This window comes from Mastomys coucha, unplaced genomic scaffold (genome assembly GCF_008632895.1).
Source record: "Mastomys coucha isolate ucsf_1 unplaced genomic scaffold, UCSF_Mcou_1 pScaffold5, whole genome shotgun sequence".
Classification (NCBI taxonomy): Eukaryota; Metazoa; Chordata; class Mammalia; order Rodentia; family Muridae; genus Mastomys; species Mastomys coucha.
The window spans coordinates 41,404,714-41,427,066 of NW_022196911.1; the positions used below are offsets into that span (position 1 = coordinate 41,404,714).

The following is a 22,353-nucleotide window of genomic DNA, read 5'->3' on the forward strand; positions in this document are numbered from 1 at the left end:
AAAAAAAAAAAAAAAAAAAAAAAAAAAAAAAAAATTAAAAAAAAAAGTTGGGATATACCTAGTAATAGAGGACTTAACTCTCATGGGTGAGGCCCTGGGTTTAATTCTATGTACTATAAAACCCAGACACCCAACCATCTACTGTCTCCATCCACACATAACGAGATAAAGTCAGTCCTGCCTCTCACACAAGGATCAACACAGTCTGTTCAGGAAATCAGTCCAGATAGAGCTAAAGCCAGGATCAGAACCCACAGCTTAAACCCTAACTCTGTGCAAGCCTAGTTCTTCCTTCTTTCCTGCTGACTGAAGGCAGACATAGCAGTTTCCCAACACGGGGCCTGTTTTCACCAGGGGCAGACCTGGAGAAAAGCTAACAAATCAAGCTACAAGATCCCAGTGACTCACATTTCTCCTTCAACCTCACCCAGTATCTGTTACAACACAACATCCCCTCAGGGCAGATCTCAAACCCTCGGGACCCAACATTACAGTCAAGTCAGAATAAGAGTCCCGTTCCAGGTGTGACATCTCCAGATTCAAATGCCAGAGACTTAAAATTCACCTGCAAGTTTTTCTTAGAAAGTTTTGGGGCCAAATGGTCAGACCTCAGAGGCGCTTGGGGGTGGGGGGGTGTGCTTAAGCAGAATGCTGTGTGTTACTGTGGCTAAATGGTGCAGGCCAGTGACTGTCATGGGCCCCAGAGTGGCTAAAATGGCGAACATGAATCCACTTAGAATTTAGTGTTTCGGGTATGGAGAAATGGCTCACAAGTGAAAGAGCACTCGCCGCTCTTTCAGAGGAGCAGGGTTTGATGCCAGGTACCCATGTGGCAGCTCACAACCACCTGACACTACAGTTCCAGGGTATCCGATGCCCTCTTCCAGTCTCTGTGGGCACTGCATAAACATGGTGCAGACATACACAGACACAATACCCATACACGTAAGATAAAAGTAAATTCTAGCCTTTAGTCTTGCTTCCATGAGCTGTAGGGTGTAACGAAAATGAACACAGGTTTTTGTCCTCTAGGATGCAACTCTGGCTTTAGATGAAGATTTTAGGGGAGGGAAAGGGAGCATTGCAGGAAGACTTGCAAGGCCTCCCGTGGAATCCCAGGCGAGTCCCGAGGCTGGGGATCACCCACATGCGGGCAGTAACCTTGCTCTAGTGAGAGCAGCTGGGGCCTGTGCTTCTATCTTCCTTTCCCCGAGGATCTTTAGATGCCCATGATTGTCTCCACAGCTTTCTGGCTAATCCCATCCTTTCCTTCCACCAGGGATCTAGGCTCTAGTAATTCTGCCCGGCCCCAGCACCAATTACTAACCTTAAAAAACTTATCAATTTTGCTAAGGTTGATTCTCTTCTTGGCATCCAGTTTGTAAATGTTACTGACATTTCCATCCATCAGATAAAGACCAAAGCCCATCACCTAGAACGAGAAAGGGACCAAGTACAAAATTCTCATCACACTTCCAGAGTGGCTAGCAAACATGGATGTCCGTGATGCGTGCGTGCGTGCGTGCACACGCATGCGAGCATGCACAAATTCACTGGCATCTTGTAGAGACACACATGCCACTTCAAAATCACACACATCTCCAGAATAAAACAGAAATCACATGCCTAATTTCAACAAGAAATTTAGTATATTATTACAGTAGCCACTCTGGGCCAGTGGCTGTGGTTAGGGTTTAACAAGTGTGGTCTTAATTCTAAAGATGAGGGATCAGAGACATAGAAAGGCTAGAGAGCTTGCTGGAACCACACACATATGCTACAGAGACTATCTGCAAAGGGTTTAGCCCAGGTGCACTTAATAGATCCTCTGAGAGAAAAGGACCTTGTTGTTTCTCAGAGGTGTCGAGAGTCAGACACTGGAATAATAAATGATAAGTGACCGTAAAATTCCCCAGAAAAACAACAATGTAAAGGCTCCTGAAGAGTTGCGGGGGCCATTGTTTGTTTGTTTTGGTTTGGTTTTTGTTTTTTTGAGGCAGGGTTTCTCTGTATAGCTGTCCTGGACCTCACTCTGTAGACCAGGCTGGCCTCAAACTCAGAAATCTGCCTGCCTCTGCCTCTCAAGTGCTGGGATTAAAGGCGTGCACCACCACTGCCCGGTGCGGGGGTGGGGGGGGTGGAGGGGTGGGGGGGCTTTGTTAATGAGCAGATCTCTGAAGATGCCGACACTCTTGATCTGTAGTCCCTTTAGGTAAAAGAGCAGTGGCAGGGACACAACCACCTGTGGAGACATGGGGAAGTCATTTCTTTCTGTACCTTTATTTCTCGTGGGGGTGGGGGGTGGCTAAGAGAAGCAGCAGAGCATGCCTAACGAAGACAGCTGCTTCCTGCCTGGTGCATTCTGTCCTGCAGCAACAGCACCCCCTGGTGGCATCTGAGCTCACTAACCAACTGCAAAGAGCTGGGCACCAGCTCAAAACAATACTGGAGGCCTGAAGAGAGGGAAGCAGGTCTGTGAGGAGGCTGGTGAGAGAGGAAGGCCCAAGAACCTGACGTCATCTAAACCTGCTGAGAGATGGAGTGTAGTAAGGCAGCCTGGGGGAGCATCAGACTTGGGCGTAACTGCTGTAACCACCCCATGTTAGGACTGCGGAGGAGAGGGGGTTAAAGCTGGGGCAACCTTTGGTGGTTTCTGAGAGCCCAAGGAGGCTGGAATAAGTCACAAAGCCACACTGCCCTGTGCTATGGTTTCAATGTATTTCATTCCTCTGAACTCATGCAGGCATTTAAGCCCCAAAGTCACAGGGCCATGACATTAAGAGGGTGAAACCTGATGGGTGTGGTAGCCTACAGCTGTAACCCAAACATTTGGGAGGCTGAAGGTTGGGTATTGAGAATCCAAGGCCAGCCTGGGCTACCAAGAGAATGTCTCGAAAATGAAGTATATAAATAATAAATAAAAAGAGATTGAAACTTAACCTCATAATTATTTAAAGATGAGGCCTCTTGGAACAGAATTGGATTAGATCTTTAGAGGCCCCATGACTGAATGCTGCTGGTTGTACTAGGGAACACACAATGGTTCTACCATGGGATGCCCTCAAAGAACCCCAATATCACTTTCAGTCTCGAACATTGTGGGCTAACGGCCCAGTCAGTCATGAGCTTGTGGCACAAATCTAAGACCTGAGTTCAATCTCTACCACCCATGTAAAACTTGATATGGTGGTGCATGTGCGTAACCCCAATGCTGGAGAGAAAGAGTCAAGCCAATTCCTGGGCTTGCTGGTCAGCTATCCAGGCCTAATGGGTGAGCCCCAGATCCCAGTGAGAGGCAGTACGTTAGAAAAGAAGATGTTGGTGGAGCAATAACTCATGCTAAGAACAGTTACTGCCCTTGCAGAGGACCCGAAATGGGTTCCTAGCACCCATGACGGGCAGCTCACAATAGCCCGTAACTCTAGTTCTAGGATATTGGACACTTCTGGCTTTTAAGGACACCCGCACTGATGTGTGCACATACACGCACAGGCACACGCACACACACATATGCATATTTAAAATAATACAAATAAGTATTTAGAAAAGAAGATGGAAGGCTCCTGAAGAATTACACCGTCTACACGCACGCACGCACGCACGCACCTGGCAGGAAGCAGCGGGAAGAAGGGAAGTTTTACCTTGAGGAGCATGTGCTTCTCACTGGGTGTCAGGTACATCTTATTCTCGTAGTAATCCACACAGATGTTGACAATGTCTGCCAGCAGCTCCTCATAGCCAGGGATCACTTCCAGTTGCTGGTGAAGACACTAAACAACAGCGCCACCCACTGGTCAGGCAAAGCAAAGGTCTTCCTGTACCACCCAGAAGGCCCAGAGCTGGGCCAAATGAAGGAGTACTTTGATCCCTACCGAGGTCCCTGGAGGAGGGAGCTTTCCTGCCTGCAGGTGCTGACACCTGACTCCTCTGGGATGCTAGGCCTTAGCTGGTTTTCCCTGCTTACCTCTCACAACCGGAACCTAACCCCTTGACTCTCCCATACTAACTCTGCCAGTTCTGAGGGTCGAGAGTATGTACTCTTGGGCAGGCCAGCTTTACAGTAATCGGGCCTGCAGTAACTGTGGTTTAGTGTTAAGGATCTCTATGAGGTTTCTTCAGACAAAGGCAGCAGAGGAAGACCCACCCAGGGAAGGGATAACGCTAGGTAGGTACAGGATACTCTTGGATAGCATTGGGGGAACTCTCTACAGACAGCAGCAGGCTGAGACTCCACATCCTTCTCTAGTGACAAAAAAGGCCCTACTACAGCCTGGCTTTTAGGATGCCTTGGGAGCATCATGACCCCTCTTGTGTTGGCCTGGGTCCTGCAGACACTCTTGTTGTTACTGAATTGTCAGAGAGATAGGTCCAGCTATGACAGCCACAACGGAAGAAGAGAGGCTCAGTGGATACACCCTAGCAAAACTGGTGGAAATAACTATAACTGTGCCTTCCCAGGCTCTTGGTCATGTTCTGAAGGCTTTTTGTACCCACATCATTAATTTTCCAAGCTAGTCCTGTGAGATATAGTCTCATAATAGTCTCAAAATAATATACCCACTTTATGGATTCAGTAAACTGAATCTCTGATTTTGCCCGAAGTGTGATAATGGACCTATAATAAGGCTTGTTCTCAACCTAGCTTCCAGAGAACCAAAAGGGGGAGGCGACTGGCTGTAACTTTCCTCTCATGAAGGGCACTGGAGACAAATGTGGCTTGCTTGAGCTTTCAGGCTGTCCCTTACAGTCCTCTGAACCTCGGGGCTCTAGTATTGTGACCATCAGGGAACTTGTCCTCACCTGGGTGATCCTGTTGTGATTGGCCAGGAACATGGACAGGTTCTGAGATTCCTGGATGGACTGGGGGTCCGCCATCTTCCTTAGGAACTGGGCCGCTCTGAAACACAGAGAAGGAAGCAATCACAGGGTTCATGGGAGTCTGCCCGCACTCAGCCAATGAGGGACCCCATCCTAAAGTCCTAAAGTCCTAAAGTCCGGGGGGCTCTGAACACTGCAGGCGATCCCAAGGTCAAAGGCAAATGTGTTTGGCAGCTCTTTCTCTCAGGCCGTTCACACCCTCCTGACAGCTGCTGAGCATGAAAGGGCCTGAAATCACAAACAAAAACCCACTGGCATCTCAGGGTATTTAATAGAAGCCAGGAAGGAATGATGAGACAGAGAGTGAGGGCAGTGTCCTTGAGCCTGACCTCCAGGGAGCTGCACAGTGAGTGACTCCAGTAGAACTGAATCACAGGCGGGAAGCTTCACTTTTTTTTTTGTTGTTTTTTTGGTTTTTTGGTTTTTTGGTTTTTTCAAGACAGGGTTTCTCTGTATAGCTCTGGCTGTCCTGAAACTCACTCTGTAGACCAGGCTGGCCTCGAACTCAGAAATCCACCTGCCTCTGCTTCCCAAGTGCTGGGATTAAAGGCGTGCGCCACCACTGCCCGGCTTTTTTTTTTTTTTTTTCCATGTGCTCTGTTCATTATAGGAAAATCTCAGCATTCTATTTTTGGGTTGGTTTGTAGTCCGGGGGATGGGACCCATGGCATTGTGTATGCTAAGCAAGCATTTGGCCTTTGAGCTATGACCTCAACCTTCTTAATATTTTTCATTTCTGAGATAGACTCCTGCTAAGTTTATTAGGCTGGCTTCGAACTCGCTGTATAGCCTAACCCTCGAACCAATGAAAATTACCAAGGACTTCAGTCCTTTGCTGCTAGGCCCAGCTGATGATTCTCCTGTTGTAGCTTTCTAAGTAGCATGGATTACAGACACAGCTTTCCCTCAATGTTCTCATCCGCAGCGCTGCATAGCAACATGGGATGACAGATGGGAGGGAGGGAAACAGAGAACACAGGCTGGGCTTAACTGTGTCCCAACTTAACCCAGCAGGGCACAGCTCATGTCACCATAACTTGTGAGAACGAGAGCAGCACACCCGCCTGGTTTAGGACACAGATGTTGGCTATGGTCATGATGGAAGTGGTGGGCCGTAACAGGAAGTATATGGGGAAGGATGCTGTACTGGTGGCCATCTGTGATATCTGGAGTTGACCTTGAGATGGGCTCTAACTCTTGGGCAATCCAGGTTTCACATCTGCCCTCTTCCTTTCTGTGGCTGACTTGAAATCCAAGGGAGGTGTGACGAGATAGGGTTTAAGTCCTTTGCCAGGGATATGGACAACCCTTCCAGGATGTAGAGACAGACACAGGCATTCATTGGAGCCTCAACCAACTCCCTGGGGATCTGACGTTGTATAGTGTTCCCTGTCTTTGGATAGCTATATCCTGGCTTCTGGAGATGAATAACTACTTCCCAATCCCAGCCCTTTTTTCAATGATGACATGGTCCCCCGCTAATTCTGTCATCCACTCAGATCACCTCCACCTGACTCAGTGTCTGATGGAGGGGATTAGCGAGCTGGATTGATAGCAATCTTGGCTGGGACTTTTCAAATGCATGAGGAGGTGCTCTCTTCTGGAAAGCTGGGGTTATGCTATGGGCTGATAGGAAGCCATTGCAGTGGCCTGCCTGAGAAAGGAGACCATGGAGAGACAAGTCCAGTAGAGAGGTGGAGAGAGAGATCCAGCCAAATGTGGCCGCTGGGGTAACTGCCTGGGCTTTGCAGTTCTGGGACATAAACTATGGCTTCTGTTTCTCACAGAAAACAACAATGCAATGCCTTATGATAATCTTTCTGCCTTGAGGTAGGCATGGCAGAAATTGCTTCTGTCCCCTAGATGGGGAAAGTGAGGACCAGATTCCATCTTGGGACATCAAAGCCCGGCCAACATCAACTCTCCTGAAGCCCCAGCTGGGAACTGTCTTCCTCAGATCACCCTGACATGACGGCTTGGTTTGAGGAAGGCTACTCTATTATTATAAGAGAATAAGTCTGTGAGAAGAGCCCAGGGAGCAGGGAGAACTTCTGACCTCTTGTAGGCAGAGTGGTCGTTCTTGACACTGCACTTCATGTTCTTTAGCTCGTCCAAGACCGCGAACATGTTGATGAACTTGCCCAGGGTCAGCAGGTAGGCCTCGGAGACAAAATCCTTCCTGCGCTCTGCATGACACAGCCGCTTCACCTCACTACAGAAGCGCTCGATGGCCTTGCGCTGGGGACAGAGGAACAGTGTAAGGGCTCTCTGCTGTGCCAGGCAGTCTTTCTCTGAGGTGTCTCCATTTCCAAAGCTAATTGCAATAGCATGCTGGGACTGGTTCCAAGTGAGTTTACTTTATGAATGAGTCCAAAAGACATTTGCTAAGAAGGACCATGTCTCCAATGTGTGAAACGCCAGGAAAGAGAGAGAGAGAGAGAGAGAGAGAGAGAGAGAGAGAGAGAGAGAGAGGTGTAGCCAACAAGAAACATTATGAGCATCTACTATATAACCATGTAACCACTGTAAGGACTGAGGTCAAGTCGACATCAAAACAAGAAGGAAAAAAAGCTGTCCTAAGGATCATATATGCCAATTAAGTAATAGAAAACAAAATAAATTCTTTGCAGCAGAATTTCATACTTGATGTGGCAGGAAATAAAGAAACGATGGAGGTTGGGAAGGGCTCCTAAGAACTGTTCCTCTAGGGAGAAAGACTGAAATCACCAAGAAATGGCCTTTTAGGGAAATAATTTGAAAGAGAAGGAGAAAGATAGGGACCAGGGAAGGAAGGAAGCAAGAGCTGCCTTGCAAAGGCCCTGAGGCTGTTGGAGGCCTAAGGAAGCATGGGGCTGGCCTCGGCTGGAGTGAGCTACCGGTAAGGAAGAGCAAAGTCAACAATGGAGGGGCTGTCCACTCTAAGAGACTCTTATGCGGGCACATGTATATGTAGTACGGCCTGTATTGTACAGCGGTAGTGTGGCCTCAATAATACAGTGGTTTGGGAGCTGACAACAGACTGCAGGGACAGTTAGGAAACTTGCACACCTAGGGTAGAGTCACTAAGTGACTCAGCACTCCACTCACAGGGACCTGCTTTTCCTAGTTTGCTGTCTGCTGGTGTGATAAACAACACCGTGACCAAAAGCAACTTGGGGAAGAAAAGATTTATTACATTTCACAGTTTAAAGTCCACCCTGAAGGAAGTTGGGACAGGAACTCAAGACAAGAACACAGTGGCAGGAACTGAAACAGAGACCACGGAGGGTCCACAGCTTGATCAGTCTGCTTCTTATATAATCTAAGACTGCCTGCTCAGGAGTGGCATAGCCCACAGTGAACTGGGTCCTCCCACACCAATCTTTTTTTTTTTTTTTTTTTTTTTTTTTTTTTTCTGTTTTGGTTTTTCGAGACAGGATTTCTCTGTGTAGCCCTGGCTGTCCTGGAATTCACGCTGTAGACCAGGCTGGCCTCGAACTCAGAAATCTGCCTGCCTCTGCCTCCCAAGTGCTGGGATTAAAAGCATGCGCCACCACTGCCTGGCCCCCACACCAATCATTAATCGAGGAAATGCCTGCACAGACTTGCCTACAGGCCAGTCAAATAGAGAAATTTCATCAGTCAATGATTTTTTTTTTCCATATGACTCTAGCTCCTGTCAAGTTGACAAAACCCCAATCAGTTCACACCCCAAGAGAAACAGAAGAGCCTGTAATGAGACAGAAGATCTTCCAGGTGTCCAGCTTTCATTCCTAGCAGACCGGAAGGGGAAGACACCCTCATCTATCACCTGGTAAATAGACAAATGAAATAAGCTATATGTGTGTGCACAATGACATGGTGTTCAGCCATAAAACCACCAATTAGATCCTGTCACCTCCTATATTACAGATGACACTGAAAAACACCTGCCAACTGCAAGAGGCCAGGCATGTCCTGTGTAACTTCTTTTGTAGGGAAATGTCCAAACAGGAAATCCACAGAGATAAAAAGACATTTAGTGGTTGCCTAAGGCTGAAGGAGAGGGTGTTGGGGTAGTATGGGGTAATGGCTCAGGAGATTTCTTTCAGAGGGGTGAAAACATTCTAGAATGGATTACATGATGAACACCCAGCTCTGTGAAGACACCAGAGCACACTGGGCTGTCACTCTACCTTGGGGATTCAGAAGAGTAAATACAATATGTCAAAAAATCTGTCACCTGTGTGTATGTGCTGAGGGGGAAGTAGTTCAAAAGCAAGAAGAAGCAACAGTGTAATGGAGGGGTAGTGAACAATAGAGGAGGAGCAGGAGGAAGAGGAAGAGGACGAAGAAAAAGAACACAGGGAGGGAAGTGTGTGGAGAAGAGGATCTATGTGCAGATGTGAGCTCCATTCCACTTCCAAGGCCTACCGTGCCCAACTGCCAGTTCCTTTCTCTCATCAAGGACCAGCAGGTCAGAGCCAGTCCGGTTAGGCTTTTTGCCATGATGGAAGTGTTCACCACCGGCAGTGCTCACAATGGTGTAATGGTTACTCTCAACTTTCAACTTGGTGGGATCTAGACTCACCATGGAAGCGTACTCCTGGGTGTGTCCAGGAAGTATGTTTACGGAAAGGTCTAATTGAACAGGGAAGGCTTCCCCTGAACACACGCGTGATATGGCATGACCCTGTGTACTTGTGGCCCAGACTGAGTCAACAGGAGAAAGCCAGCTGAGCACCAGCTTTCACCTCCCCCCACTTCCTGACCTGGCACAACCTGACCACTCCTCGCGCTCCCGCCAACACGCTTATATTGCCATGACGGACTGTACCTTTAAACTGTGAGCCAAGTACGTCTGCCTTTCTTGAGATTCCTGGAGATGCTTCATTAGGCATTAGGGTAACTAATATGCATGGCCACAGTGGCTGCTGAGTGCTTGGAGTGAGCCCCGTGTTGCTGAGGAGTTCCACTGTTAACTACTGCTGTCTCTACGCTTAGTCAATGGCCATGGTGCGAGGCACATGGCTGTGAATCATCCAAGATCTTTCCTTCCATGGACACCTCTTTTGGGGAAGCTCCTCATTTCCCACCTAGTTTCTGATGGCTCTTCTCTCTTGGATCTGCTTCCCCAAACAGACTTTAGGCTCTGGGAAGCCAGGCCATCTCTGATGCTAACAACAGCTATAAAACACTTTAAGCTGTCATAGAGCCTTTCTGGGCTCCTACAGAGAGACTGAGTTTATCTTTTCCACCACCCTGAGAGGCAGGCTTCATTCCCCTGTGCTGGTGTGCGCACGTGCCTGTTGTGTATGTACGCATGTGCACGTGTGTATAAAGTGAATTACACACAGTTAGAAAACAGCGGTGCTGGGTTTCCACCTAGCATTGCTCTTTACCCAGGCTGAGGCACCCCCAGTACAGTCCTAGCTCTTGCCTAGACTCTCACTTCAGGGTGGATCCTGGCCAGTGTCAACACTCTATGAATGGAACATATGTAGGGGGTGGGTTGTATATGCTGTGTCGCCCACTATGGGGTACAGACTGGCTCTGAAGTGTTCCCTGCCACTCACACAGTGGCCAGTGAGACCCCAGGAAGTGACTGGCTGCCCACGCCTCCTGTCCTTACATGCTATCCCCTCGCTCTCCCTGTCATTGTGAAGGCCCTTGCCCGTCTCCCTATTCCTCCTCTTCTAAAGATGACTCTTCCAGAGCTCCTGACTGGTCTCTTGCTCCTCCACGCTCCTCTATCCCAGCCTCTTCCCACCTCCATCTCCCAAGCATTTCCTTACCTAGAGGCCAGATGTCCTAAAAGTTCAGGTCAGCCCACATCACCCAATCCAAAGCTCCAGGATCACAGTGCCCATTTCATGAGTCCCTGTCCCCTCCAGCCTCCCTTTCTTCCACTTCCTTGCTTTTACTGTTCTGCAGCTCACTCGCTCCCTGTCCTCCATTTCTGGAACACACTCATCCCTACAGGCCTTGGGGCTTTGCAGGACTGTCCGTCTTCCTGGAACCCTCCTCGGGACCACCACGTTCCTGTCTCTCGTCACCCGGGTCGTAGCTCCATGCCATTGCCCCTAAAGCGACAACTACCTGTAGATACTCTGCAACCTACAACTGTTGTAAATCGTATTTTACTCATGTCAGAAAATATAGTGTATTTTCATCGCTCTGTGCTCCAAGCATACAAACTCACTAGGACACGTCCTCTGTGGAGGCGGGGAAACCTGTTGGTTTGGCTCACCCACAGGGGTGTAGGTGGCTCTCAAGAATATTAGCTGGATAAAACCAAAGTGACATGGCACCAAAGTCTAGATGTGGAGGGATGGGGGGCTTTATGAGCCTCCTTCTGTGTTCCTGCCCATATCCCGCTCACCTGAGCCTTCTGCTGTGGACCCACCCACACCCCACTCATCTGAGCCTTCTGCTGTGTTCCTGCCCACACCCCACTCACCTGAGCCTTCTGCTGTGGACCTGCCCACATCCCACTCACCTGAGCCTTCTGCTGTGTTCCTGCCCATACCCCACTCACCTGAGCCTTCTGCTGTGGACCTGCCCATACCCCACTCACCTGAAAGTACATGAACTTCATGAGCTTGGTGACCTCTGGCTCCAGCACCTCCACCGTCTTCTCATAGATCTCTACCCGATTGGGCTGCTCATTGCACTTCACCTGTGAAAGCGAGAGGGGCCGCTTCATCATCTTGGTTCCCAGCTGCCACCTCATGCGCATGCACGTAGCATCTTGTTGTGGGGTGACAATGGATAGGGTCACCCTAGTGAGAGGGAGTTGAGGCAGACTCCCTGGAGACTGGTCGCAGTGAAGGAGCCAGCTGATGCCAGCACTTCGTCTTGCTCCTTTTCCTGCTGGCCTGTGCCTTTACAGTTGGCTATATACGCGTGTTGATGGAAATCTGCAACGTCCTCTCTTCTCCTGATGCACACGACCAGGAACCAGTCTCCCCTTGTTATGCTACGTGCTTGGTGCAAAGCTCCCCAGACATATCCAAGTTACTGACGGATAACCTAAGCTGTGTCATCCAGGGACCCATTTCTTCTGCCTGGTGCTTTTTGTCAGCATGTACCCTTGGTATCACATGCCATATGTTTTGTGAGCACACATGCACCAAGCCTCCTAATGGGCTGGCTGGGTGTGAGAGTGAGCCAATACATTTTTTCTTTTTTTATTAGTGACTCAGTATGCAGTCCATGCTGGTCTGAAACTGAAGATGCCTCCTCCTCCTCCTCAGTGCTCGGTTACTGGTGAGTACCACTACACTGGACAAGGATAATCTCTTATGGTTATCAATGACTAGATAGCTGCTAGTGGGTTATTAAATGGACAAAGTGTTACAATCATATACATCCATACACATATACCATTACAAACATTAGAGGGGCTAAGGTGGATCTCTGGAGTGACTATGAAAAGGTACCACCACACCTGACAGGCAAAAAGGCCACAGAACAGTTAAGTATGATTTGAAACCTATTTTATTTAACTTTATCTATCCGTCTGTCTGTTTATCCACCACCCACCCACCCATCCATCCATCCATCCATCTGTCCGTCCATCCATCTATCTATCTACCTACCTACCTACCTATCTACCTATCTACTTATCTAATACTGCTAGGGAAAGAATCCAGGCCTTGGGCATCAAGACCTTGAGTATGTTTAACAATGCTTTACCACTAAGCCACAGCTCCACGTTAGTACCTTTCTCCAGTAAAACGAAATCCTGAGGCTGGCCATTTGACAGTTCCGTGGAGAAAGGCACTTGCTTTCAAGCCTGACTGTCTGAATAGGGGAAAACCAATTTCTACAGATTGCCCTCTGACCCATGTACGCCATGGGTGTACATACCTTCCCGAGAGAGAGGGAGAGAGAATACACAAAGATAATGAAAACATTTGTAAGACAATCAACTCTTTGAAAAACAAAACCAGGCTTAGAAAATGTGAAAAGTACAAAAAAAAAATTAATAATAGTTGCCCCTAAATATGAGCGCTAAAAGGAAGAGAGAAGAGCACCTCTGTTTACTTGATGTGCATGTGGTTTGCTGGTTTCGTTACAATGGAATCCAAAATGCAAAAATGTCAATGATAATAAAATATCTGTATTTGTTTGGTTGGTTGTTTTATTTTTTGAGTCAGGGTTTCTCTGTGTAGCTCTGGCTGTCGTGGAACTCACTCTGTAGACCAGGCTGACCTTAAACTCAAAAATCCACCTGCCTTTGCCTCCCAAGTGCTGGGATTAAAGGCTTTCGACACCACTGCCCGGCAACTACCTGTATTTTCAACAAGTCCAAGACAGTGTAAAAAATGAGAAACAATGCGGTTTTGTGGTAACGATATGGATTTATAAAATATGTCTGTGTCAATAAAAAGACCCAGGGCCATCTGCAGCAGGGGGTTTAGGTGAAGAAGTGAGGCGATATCACACTTGCTACTTTAGAACCTTTGTGGCAGCCTGGGTGACAAGAGACATGGGCTGCATTGGAAATAAAGTACTGTGCACAGTACGTGCGGGATTGGAAATAAAGTACTGTGCACAGTACGGGCTGGGAAACTGTTTTGAAGACTCTGGACGTGGACCTTGTCAGCCGCATTATGGGAAGTCCTTTGGGTTGGAGGCCCAGATTTGCTTCCTGTCACCTGGGGAACTCAGCCCTCTGGCTTGGGTTCAGGTTGGAGGGGCACTGCAGAGGCAGTGAGGCCTCCCTGAAGGCCAAGGATGGTCTCACCTGTGGGATGGCCCGGGAGCAGCTGCGCCAGGTGTACAACATGACTGCATAGTCGTGGCCCTCCTCCAGCATTTCATTCTGAAATGGCAAAGCACGGTCATCAGAGACATATAACAAACACTAGGGCCACTGACTTCTCCGGGCTCTCATCTGGACCGCCTGGGATCAACATCTCCCGGAGGCTTGCTGACGAGTCTGTCCGAGCCTATGAATAAGAACCCACACTCCAGCAAAGTCCTCAGGTAAGTCACGTGCACCTTACATCTCAGGATATCTGATCTAATATGAGCTTCAGTGAAAGCCAGATGAAAGGTCATGTATTGTACGATTCCTTTGGATGCAATACCCACAAGAGGCACGGCACGGCCTTACGGACACACTGTGGTTGATGGGAACACGTGGGGAGAGGACCTGGGTTGATTGCTAATGTGCTAGGATGTCTGTATGGGGTAATGAAATTAGATGGTGGTGACAGTTGTATAACATTGTGAAGATGATTAAAATATAGATGCATATATTTTAAGCGGTTTCCAGTTATGGAAAGCATACCTCAAAGAATATTAGGAGGCAAGAATTAGCATTATGCTTCCTCTTCTTGTAAATATATCTAGAGAAAAATGAACTTTAAAATTTAAATTTATTTATCATATCCACTTTATAATACTTTTTTTTTTTTTTTAGGGAAGAATCCAATTGAATTTGGAATTTGCTACTTATTTTGAGTCTATTCAATAGCAACAGCTTTCATTCTTAATTAAGAAGTCAGTAACATGCTGTCCCTGAGATCTGAAACAACCGAAACCAAACCATGGGCTGCCTGCTTTCTCTTCAGTTTGGGCACACATGTCTGAAAGAGGAACTGACAGTAATGTAAGAAACACGTGGCTATTCTCAGCCTCCGAATGCCCTCAGTGCGCATGATTTCAATCAGTTAAAAAAAAGGCCACAGCAAGCATCTTCAGGTCCCAGGCTCTGTGCCAGAAACAGGATTGAGAACCAAGATGTGCGCTCTGCCCTCTGGACATCTCACCCATGGTTGTTACATAACAAGCCCAGAATACAGGGGTCAAGAGGGCGTGGTGGAAAGCGCTCTGGATGGGGCCTTGGGAACCTTGAGTTACTGGTTCTTCTTAGGGCCATATTTTATATATGTATGTGTATATATATGATAAAATAGTATAATATATATATATATATATATATATTCTAGAGATATGTATTTCTAGGCAGCTGTGGATGACCTTGGACTTCTGATCTTCCTGTCTCTACTTCTCAAGTGCTAAGATGACAGCATTTACCCCTACACCTGGTTTATGTGGGTGTTAGGGACAAAACTTAGGGCTTTGTGAATGCTAGGCAAGCAGTCTACCTACTAAGCCAGTAAGTTTATGCAATCTGTCACAGCAGCATCAGAAAACAAATAGAATCATGTTTAGAGCCAGCCAGTCCTTCAGATTTGCCTGTCCGAGCCTGTGACCTGGTATTTCTGAGATACCTCAGTCTGGTTCTGGTTCCTCCCACTCAAAAGAATCATTATGGAGTTGACATCTGGTTTCTCTCATGTACCTAACCATTACAGCTGTCCCCTAAAATCCCTGCCTCCACCCTTTCATGCTCCCAGTAACAATCGTTTCGAGACTCTCGTCCAGCGTTCGTGTTCTATTTGCTCTCCTTTATAGCCCATTCCAAGAGTAATTATGGATAAACTCTGGCTGAACCAGAGTTTGGCTCCTTCTCTCTCATGACTGAAAATTGTCCACTGCTGTTTGTTTGTTTATTGATTGATTGGTTGGTTGGTTGGTTGGGTCTCTAGTCCAAGCTTGCTTCATGCTTCCTATGTAGCTGAGAAAGTGATCCTGAACTTTTGATCCTCCTGCCTCCACCTCTCCAGAGCTGGGATAACAAGCATTTTCCAGGCCACACCCAGTTTATTTGGTGCTGCAGATTTGGTATATAACAGTCAAGGCTTTGCATGTTCTAGACAGGCACCCAAACAACTGAGCTTCATCTCCAGCCTCTGATCTGCCCTCTGATGAAATGAATGGAAGTGCTCAGTTACAGGCTCCTCATGCATCGTTCATACTTGAGACTGCCATTCTGTTTCTAGGTGGGCCCTTTTGAAAGGTGACTGGAGCTCAGAGGACATCGTGAGGGCAGACTCTCGCTCAATCCTTGTAAAGAGAGAGGAAACTTGGGTACACATAGAGACATCTGACACCTGGGAGTTTGTGAGGAACAAGCCAGAGTAGCCAGAGAAACATCAGGGGAGAGCAGCCCTGTTGACACCTGGTCAAGGAATCACATCCCCTAGGCTGTAGAAAGAAACACCCACCATTGCAACCATCTACTTATGGGATTTTGCTATGGTGGCCTAGGTATCGAATATGATCTCCATGTATAGACCTCATTCTGGGTAAGTGCTATATAAAGTACCACACAGAGACACACCTCAATTTTGGGCAGTCTGAAAATTCTGTCTTTGCTCCTGCTAATGTTCACCTGCTAGCCCCCTCCCCATCTCATCGCTGACTGCTTCAACCTTCCATGGGATGGACAGAACCATAGAAAGAGGTCAGGACTATTCCCAGGTTCACGTAAGGACTTACTAGCTGTAGGACCATGGCCAACTTATTAATTACTCCAGACCTCAGGCTTCTCATCTCTACAATAGGTATAATGATCCCTTTGCAAGCCTCAGTGTTATTATGAGCCTCTGATGCTATCTGATGCTGCAGATTGACCTGCCTACATCTCAAAGAGCAGCGTGCACAATATATGCTATCATTACCCTCTTGCAAGGCTGCACTGAAAAGTGGCTTCCTCCACCAAGTTTCCTCTGGCCTTCTCAAGGCCGCTTGAAAAGCTGAACACCAAACTTTTATCACAATGTGAAACATTTATACAGTTTTCTTATTTGCCTGCCAAAAAAAAAAAAGAAAAGAAAAAAGAAAAAAGAAAAGAAAAACCAGTCCAAGGGCCCAGCTTTGTCACCATAGAGTCCTAAGCTTAGAACTACCACCTATCAGCTATGAGACCCTGAGTCGATTTCTTAACAGTTGAGAGGCTCCAATGTTGGCCGGCTGAGATAGCGGGGCTGCCAATGACCTACCTCACAGGGTCTGTGTGAGGCTTAAATGAGACAATGAACCTGAAATGTCTGCCTAGAAAAGGTGTTTAGTGAGCTTGTCTCTTTCGCACTTGACTCACCGAGAACTGAGACTGGCCCCACACTAACTCTAGAATCAGCTCATAGCAGACACACAATGCATAACAAATGAGCTGCGTTTGTAGAACATCCTACATGATGAGAACAGTCCAGGGACATACAGGACCTATGTGCAGGCACCCACAGATGAGGAATCTAGAACTCTGCAAATGTCTGTAAGGATAAAAGAGAAGAAGAGCATTCTGCACTCTTAAAGTCAGACCGAAAGAGGAATGGAAAACAACTGGCTCCCTTCTTGAATGATTTAGGATAGCAGCTTCTTTGAGTCAATAAATAATATCTTGCAAAACCACATCACTGTCAGTTTTAGGAGGAACTTTTTTTTTTTTTCCAGAATAGACTTTCATAGGTCAGCTGACAATGGTAGAGCATATTGGGGTAGCTAAGCATAGGTCTGGTATGGGAAGCTGCCCATGGTTTGTCCTGCTTCTGCAGGGTATGCATCTGCACATGTGGGTCATGGAGACTTACCATGCTGGAGTGGACCGTTGCCTGCTCAATGTACCTTGCAATGCCTGTGACGAATGCATTCCTGTCCTCGAAGTTGGTGTCAAAGTTAGCCTGTGGAGGCAGAGGACAGCAGGGATATTTGGTTGTTGGAAAACATATCCTAGCTGGCTGGGTGTCCAGGGAACAAACAGCTGCCAAAAAAACCACGAGCCTTCTGTGGAAACCTACTGCCCCATGGCTTCAAATATTACCCCTTACCCCCAGCTCAGCTGAGGGCAGACAGGCAGTACCTACTTCTCAAGGTGACTGGTTTCACTCAACCAAGCCTCAGAAGTAACCATTTAATTCTGAACTGATACTTTTTTTTTTAAAGACAGGGTTTCTCTGTATGGCCTTGGTTGCCCTGGAACTCAGAACTGTCCTGGAACTCAGTAGAGCAGGCTGGCCTCGAACTCAGAAATCTGCCTGCCTCTGCCTCCTAAGTGCTGGGATCAAAGGCGTGTGCCACCACTGCCCGGCCTGAACTGACACTTTTAAGTTCCAGTTAGTAAGGCTTTACTGATAAACTTTGCCTATTTATTCACGTGATAAACGTGCTGACATTAATCTGTTTTATATGCGTGTCATCATGAATTTAAAAGAAAGACATCTGAGCACAAGGAAACCATACTTCCAGCTAGCTACACAAGACCAAACAGCTGCTAACAGTCTAGGTGTGTGTGGCGTTTATCCAGCCACTCAGACACGAGTGCCTGAGGGCACACAGGTGTCAATGGATGAGCCAGACCACCGCTGCACTTTTACAACAGCCTGGGAAGATGGAAACACCCAGCCAAAGCTGAAATAGATGTCAGTGTGTACTACAGGCTGGAAGGGACCACGAGCCGCTTAGCCAGAAGGTGCCATTGCTGCACCAATGCCCATGTAATATCCACAGGAGAAGTTTTTCTCGCTGTGATCTTTTGAGACAGAGTCTCTCTCTGTAGCTCAGGCTGGTCTCAGACTCATAGCAATCCTGCTTCCTTAATGATGGGATTACAGCTGTGAGTCACCACACCTGGCTCCACAATAAATTCTAAGGAAAAGATGAATTATATACACACACATATATGTATATATAATGATATATATTTATGCAAAAATGAATTCCTATTTTAGTAAAAAGAATAAATATATACCATTATATATTTAATAAACCGAAATGTTCATGAATACAGAGAGGGGTATGTTGGGATAAGAAATTTCTTGCTATACTTTTCCATTTTGTTTATAATGAAAATCTCTCTATGTATAACTAAAATTAAAATATGCTTATATAATTCAAATTGTAATCTATGTTAAAAGCTACTTATAAGTCAAATTTAGGAAATAAATCTTCAAGTATGTGATTGATACATTTAATTACTGAATGAATGAAAAAAAATGAATTATACTTTCACCATTTAAGCCTTAGCAAAAAGGTCCAAGATAGCCCCAATTCCCAAATTAACACATTCTCTCTTAACCTGGCATTCAGCCTGGCACACCCAGATGAGGGGCTTTGGCCAGGCTGCCTCTAGCTGTGTGAATGTCCTTCTCATCGGGCCTGCCAGGGTCATAGCTGTATGTAATGGGATGGCAGTTTATCGAAAGATCTGATCTAGGGCCAAAGCAAACAACTGTGACCCACTTCCCTGAGCCACGGGTTGCCATGCGGGCTTATGTGAGCTCTTGTCACGTACACGAAGGAAAAGTAATTACTCAGGCAGACTCTAGAGGCTACTAAGCTTCAATATTTAATTCATGAGATCAGGGATGCCATAATCCGGGTGGTGCAATAACAGGAACAGTCCAGAAGGAATTTGGGGTCAGAACAGATCAACAAACGCTCCCTAGGGGAGGGAAATGGTCCAGGCACACATTTGTTAGTTAATCTATTCCTTCCACTGGGCTCCTAGAGTGCATAGGGACTCCATCAGCTCCTGACCTTTCACCTTCTTGATACAGGCCTCCTCCTCCCTGTACTTTAGGGCAGGTCCTCTTATAGGACCTCTGCAATCCAGGTCTCTCCTCTGCATGCTGCTATGTTCATTACCTGGTACATGATGGAGGATGGCGGGGGCTCGATGCATGGCTGCTGATCTGGGAGGGGCAGTTCCTCCAGCAGGTCCACGTTGGACAGGGCATCTTCCAAAGTGACGTGGGTGGTCATGGCTGCGGCGTCTGTCTTTCACACTGATGGAGAAGAAGAGAACGACAAGGGAGAATTTCAGACACCTCCGAATATTTCCTTTGTCCTCGCCCTGTCCAAGCCCCTTCTGGGGGCAGAAAGGGTCAAAGGTCACTGAGGTCACACTCAAATACCACTTCCTCTCAGATATCTTCTACCTACACCTTTAAAATCCGAGTCTCACGGTCAGCAAGATGGCTCAGTGGGTAAAGGCACTCGCTGCCAAGCCAGATGACCTGAGTTCGATCCCTGGAACCCATGTGGTAAAGGAAAGACCCGGCTGAGTCTCACAAGTTGTCCTCTGACCTTCACACACCTACCATGGCATGAAAAGGACACCACTACATCATGCACACACAAAAATAATAAATTAGGTAATATATACATTTTGAGGATATCTCGCCTGAGCCTCATGCAAGTTAGAGTGTGCTTCTACATGAGGGGTGAAGAAGCAGAGCTCTGGGAAGTAAGGTGACATGTGACACCCACGTGGTCACGTAAGCAAGCATCAGCATTGACACTGGGCATGGGGACCTGGGGCAGGCCTCCTGTTCTTAAGGACATTCATCAATTCCATTCTTAGAGGATGGTACAGGATACATATCCATCACAGAACAGCCAGGATGATCAAGGGTTTTCTAGGCAAATTAAGCAGGGACTATATAATTGTTAACTCCTATAAATCAGCCTTGTTTGCAGCAATGACGAAGCTGCCATGTCTCCCTTGGCCTGGGGACATTTTGTGGACCACACCAAAGCAACCAGCCCTCAGTATGTACTTTCATGTCTTGGACCCAGGCAGAGGGGGCTGGATGGACATTAACTCCACCAGGCGAAGCAGCAAGCTAACCAACCCAAACTAATTGCTACTTTAAGAATATAGTACCCCACGAGCAGAAGATTCATTTTTTTAACACAAATTTACAGGTGAAAACTGATCAAAAACTCCTAATGTATGACTTAGTGTATAAATTGTGTTCCCATAAGTAGCCTCCAAAAATGATATCCTAAACCAGGTATGGTGACAGAGGCCTGTAATCATTTGGGAGGCTGAGGCAGGTGAATCAAGAATTTGAAGCTAGTTTGGGTTACACAGCAAGTTGTAGGCCTGCTTGGTTACACGGTGACTGATCTCAAACTGCATCCCTCAAGTGAACCAAAACCAACACTGTGAGCTACCATGGCGCAGTAAGATTAGACATCAACAGTGCAAATTGGAACCCCCAAAGTCACTCCTCTGAAAACTTAAGAGCACCCAGAACTTATTCATAGCTACAGAGTGATTTCAAACAGATGTGGTAATTACTTAGAACTTAAAGAGCATGAATAAAAATCTTAAATACATTTAGTTGAAGGTAAGAAAAGTGAAGCTTGGGTCTAGAGAGAGAGAGAGCTCAGTGGACCAGGGTGCTTGCTTCTCGTTCAGAAGGCCTGAGTTCGGTTCCTAGCACCCACGCTGGCTGGCTCATGTCCACCTGTGACTGCAGCTCCAGAGAATCTGGTGCCCTCTTCTGCACTAACATAAAGAACAACAAAACAAACCTTTAAAGAAAGGGAAGGGGAAGTCCATTAAAGAGATCAAAATCTCCATCCCAAAGGAACAAGGCTAGAGGAGTCGGTCATGATGAAAACAGCAGAGGTAAACAATAACAACCACAAGATCCCCAAGGCTTACAGAAAGACCAGGGACAGGGAAGCCAAACCTTTGATACATGAATAAGAACACATAAAGAGGAGTGCTAGCCCAGCCCCCTCGCACGGAAGTGTGGTTAAAGGGCTGGAATATCTCAATGCCAGGGACTGTGCCCTGAAAAATAGTGTCACATTCCAGGCCGCATGGGGACCTTTGACATATAGTCCAGGGGCTGCAAAGGGCTGGAGTGTATACCCAAGATCACACTGCGAACAGACATTTCCTTCAGGTCCAAGGTTGGTAGGGCAGATGGGGGCTGGGCTTCCACAGAGCAGCTGACTAAATTCACACACCAGTGAGTTTCAAACACACCTTCTGGGCATGTACCCTGCCCGTGGCACAGCCAGCCTCCAGTGAGGACACTTGGAACTCAGCAGTGACCTTCCCCTCTGCCTCTCTTCTCACCCTGAGTGCTCAGGCCTATGGTAGCATGACTGCCAGGCCACACCAAAGTTTCTCCTTCTCCTCCTCCTCCTCCTCCTCCTCCTCCTCCTCCTCCTCCTCCTCCTCCTCTTCCTCCTCCTCTTCACATTAATATTCTTTGATTTATATTCTACAAATTATGTGTATGCACGTGTGCTTGTGTATGGGTATGTGCACATGTGTGCAGGTGAAGCCCAGAAGAGAGTATCAGATCCCCTGGAGCAGGAATTATAGGCAGTATGAGCCTCTAGATGTGGGTGCTGGGAACTGAACTCAGGTCCTCTGCAAAGGCAGTATGTGCTTTTGACTTCTAAGTCACTCCGTAGCTTCTCTCTTATTTCTAGTAAGTCTACTTAAGGGAGGGATAATAATTTATAGGGTATATGATCTATGACTACAAAGCCCAACAATTCCCTTCATTACATCAGACAATAATAATAAATCTTTCTTGGTGCTAGTCACAGCTAGCATTCACCTGCTTGCATATCCTATCAGCCATGGGGGCCCTGCTTCCTAGATAAGTAGGCACTCCATATTCAGAAGCACGATATTAATGGGTTTTAGGTCTGCTTGCACCAAGAATCATATACATAGCTTTATCAATATCTGCTGGGGCTCCACCCCTAAGACCAAGATGACATTGTTTTAAAGCATACTGTTTCCCTGCAGTAAGAAATCCAGACTGCAATTTACTGATCAAACTGCTATGACCACCATGCCATTGGCCAGGTTGCAGAGAGCAGGCCATCACACTTTTAGCTGTG

General features: G+C 47.0%; 1 protein-coding gene across 2 annotated transcripts in view; it reads right to left on the bottom strand.

The window, feature by feature from the left end:
- Cyfip2 (cytoplasmic FMR1 interacting protein 2) overlaps positions 1-22,353 on the bottom strand; it is a 129,057-nt gene that overhangs the window by 88,771 nt on the left and 17,933 nt on the right. For both annotated transcript variants that reach the window (XM_031354271.1, XM_031354270.1), the window contains exons 2-9: positions 19,339-19,478; positions 17,286-17,375; positions 13,589-13,666; positions 11,414-11,515; positions 6,935-7,116; positions 4,801-4,897; positions 3,642-3,770; positions 1,328-1,432 (exon numbers count right to left, since the gene is read on the bottom strand). In XM_031354271.1, coding sequence (XP_031210131.1) covers positions 1,328-1,432; positions 3,642-3,770; positions 4,801-4,897; positions 6,935-7,116; positions 11,414-11,515; positions 13,589-13,666; positions 17,286-17,375; positions 19,339-19,455 — 900 coding nt within the window. In that variant the 5' untranslated portion in view covers positions 19,456-19,478. The remainder of the gene's footprint in view (positions 1-1,327; positions 1,433-3,641; positions 3,771-4,800; positions 4,898-6,934; positions 7,117-11,413; positions 11,516-13,588; positions 13,667-17,285; positions 17,376-19,338; positions 19,479-22,353) is intronic.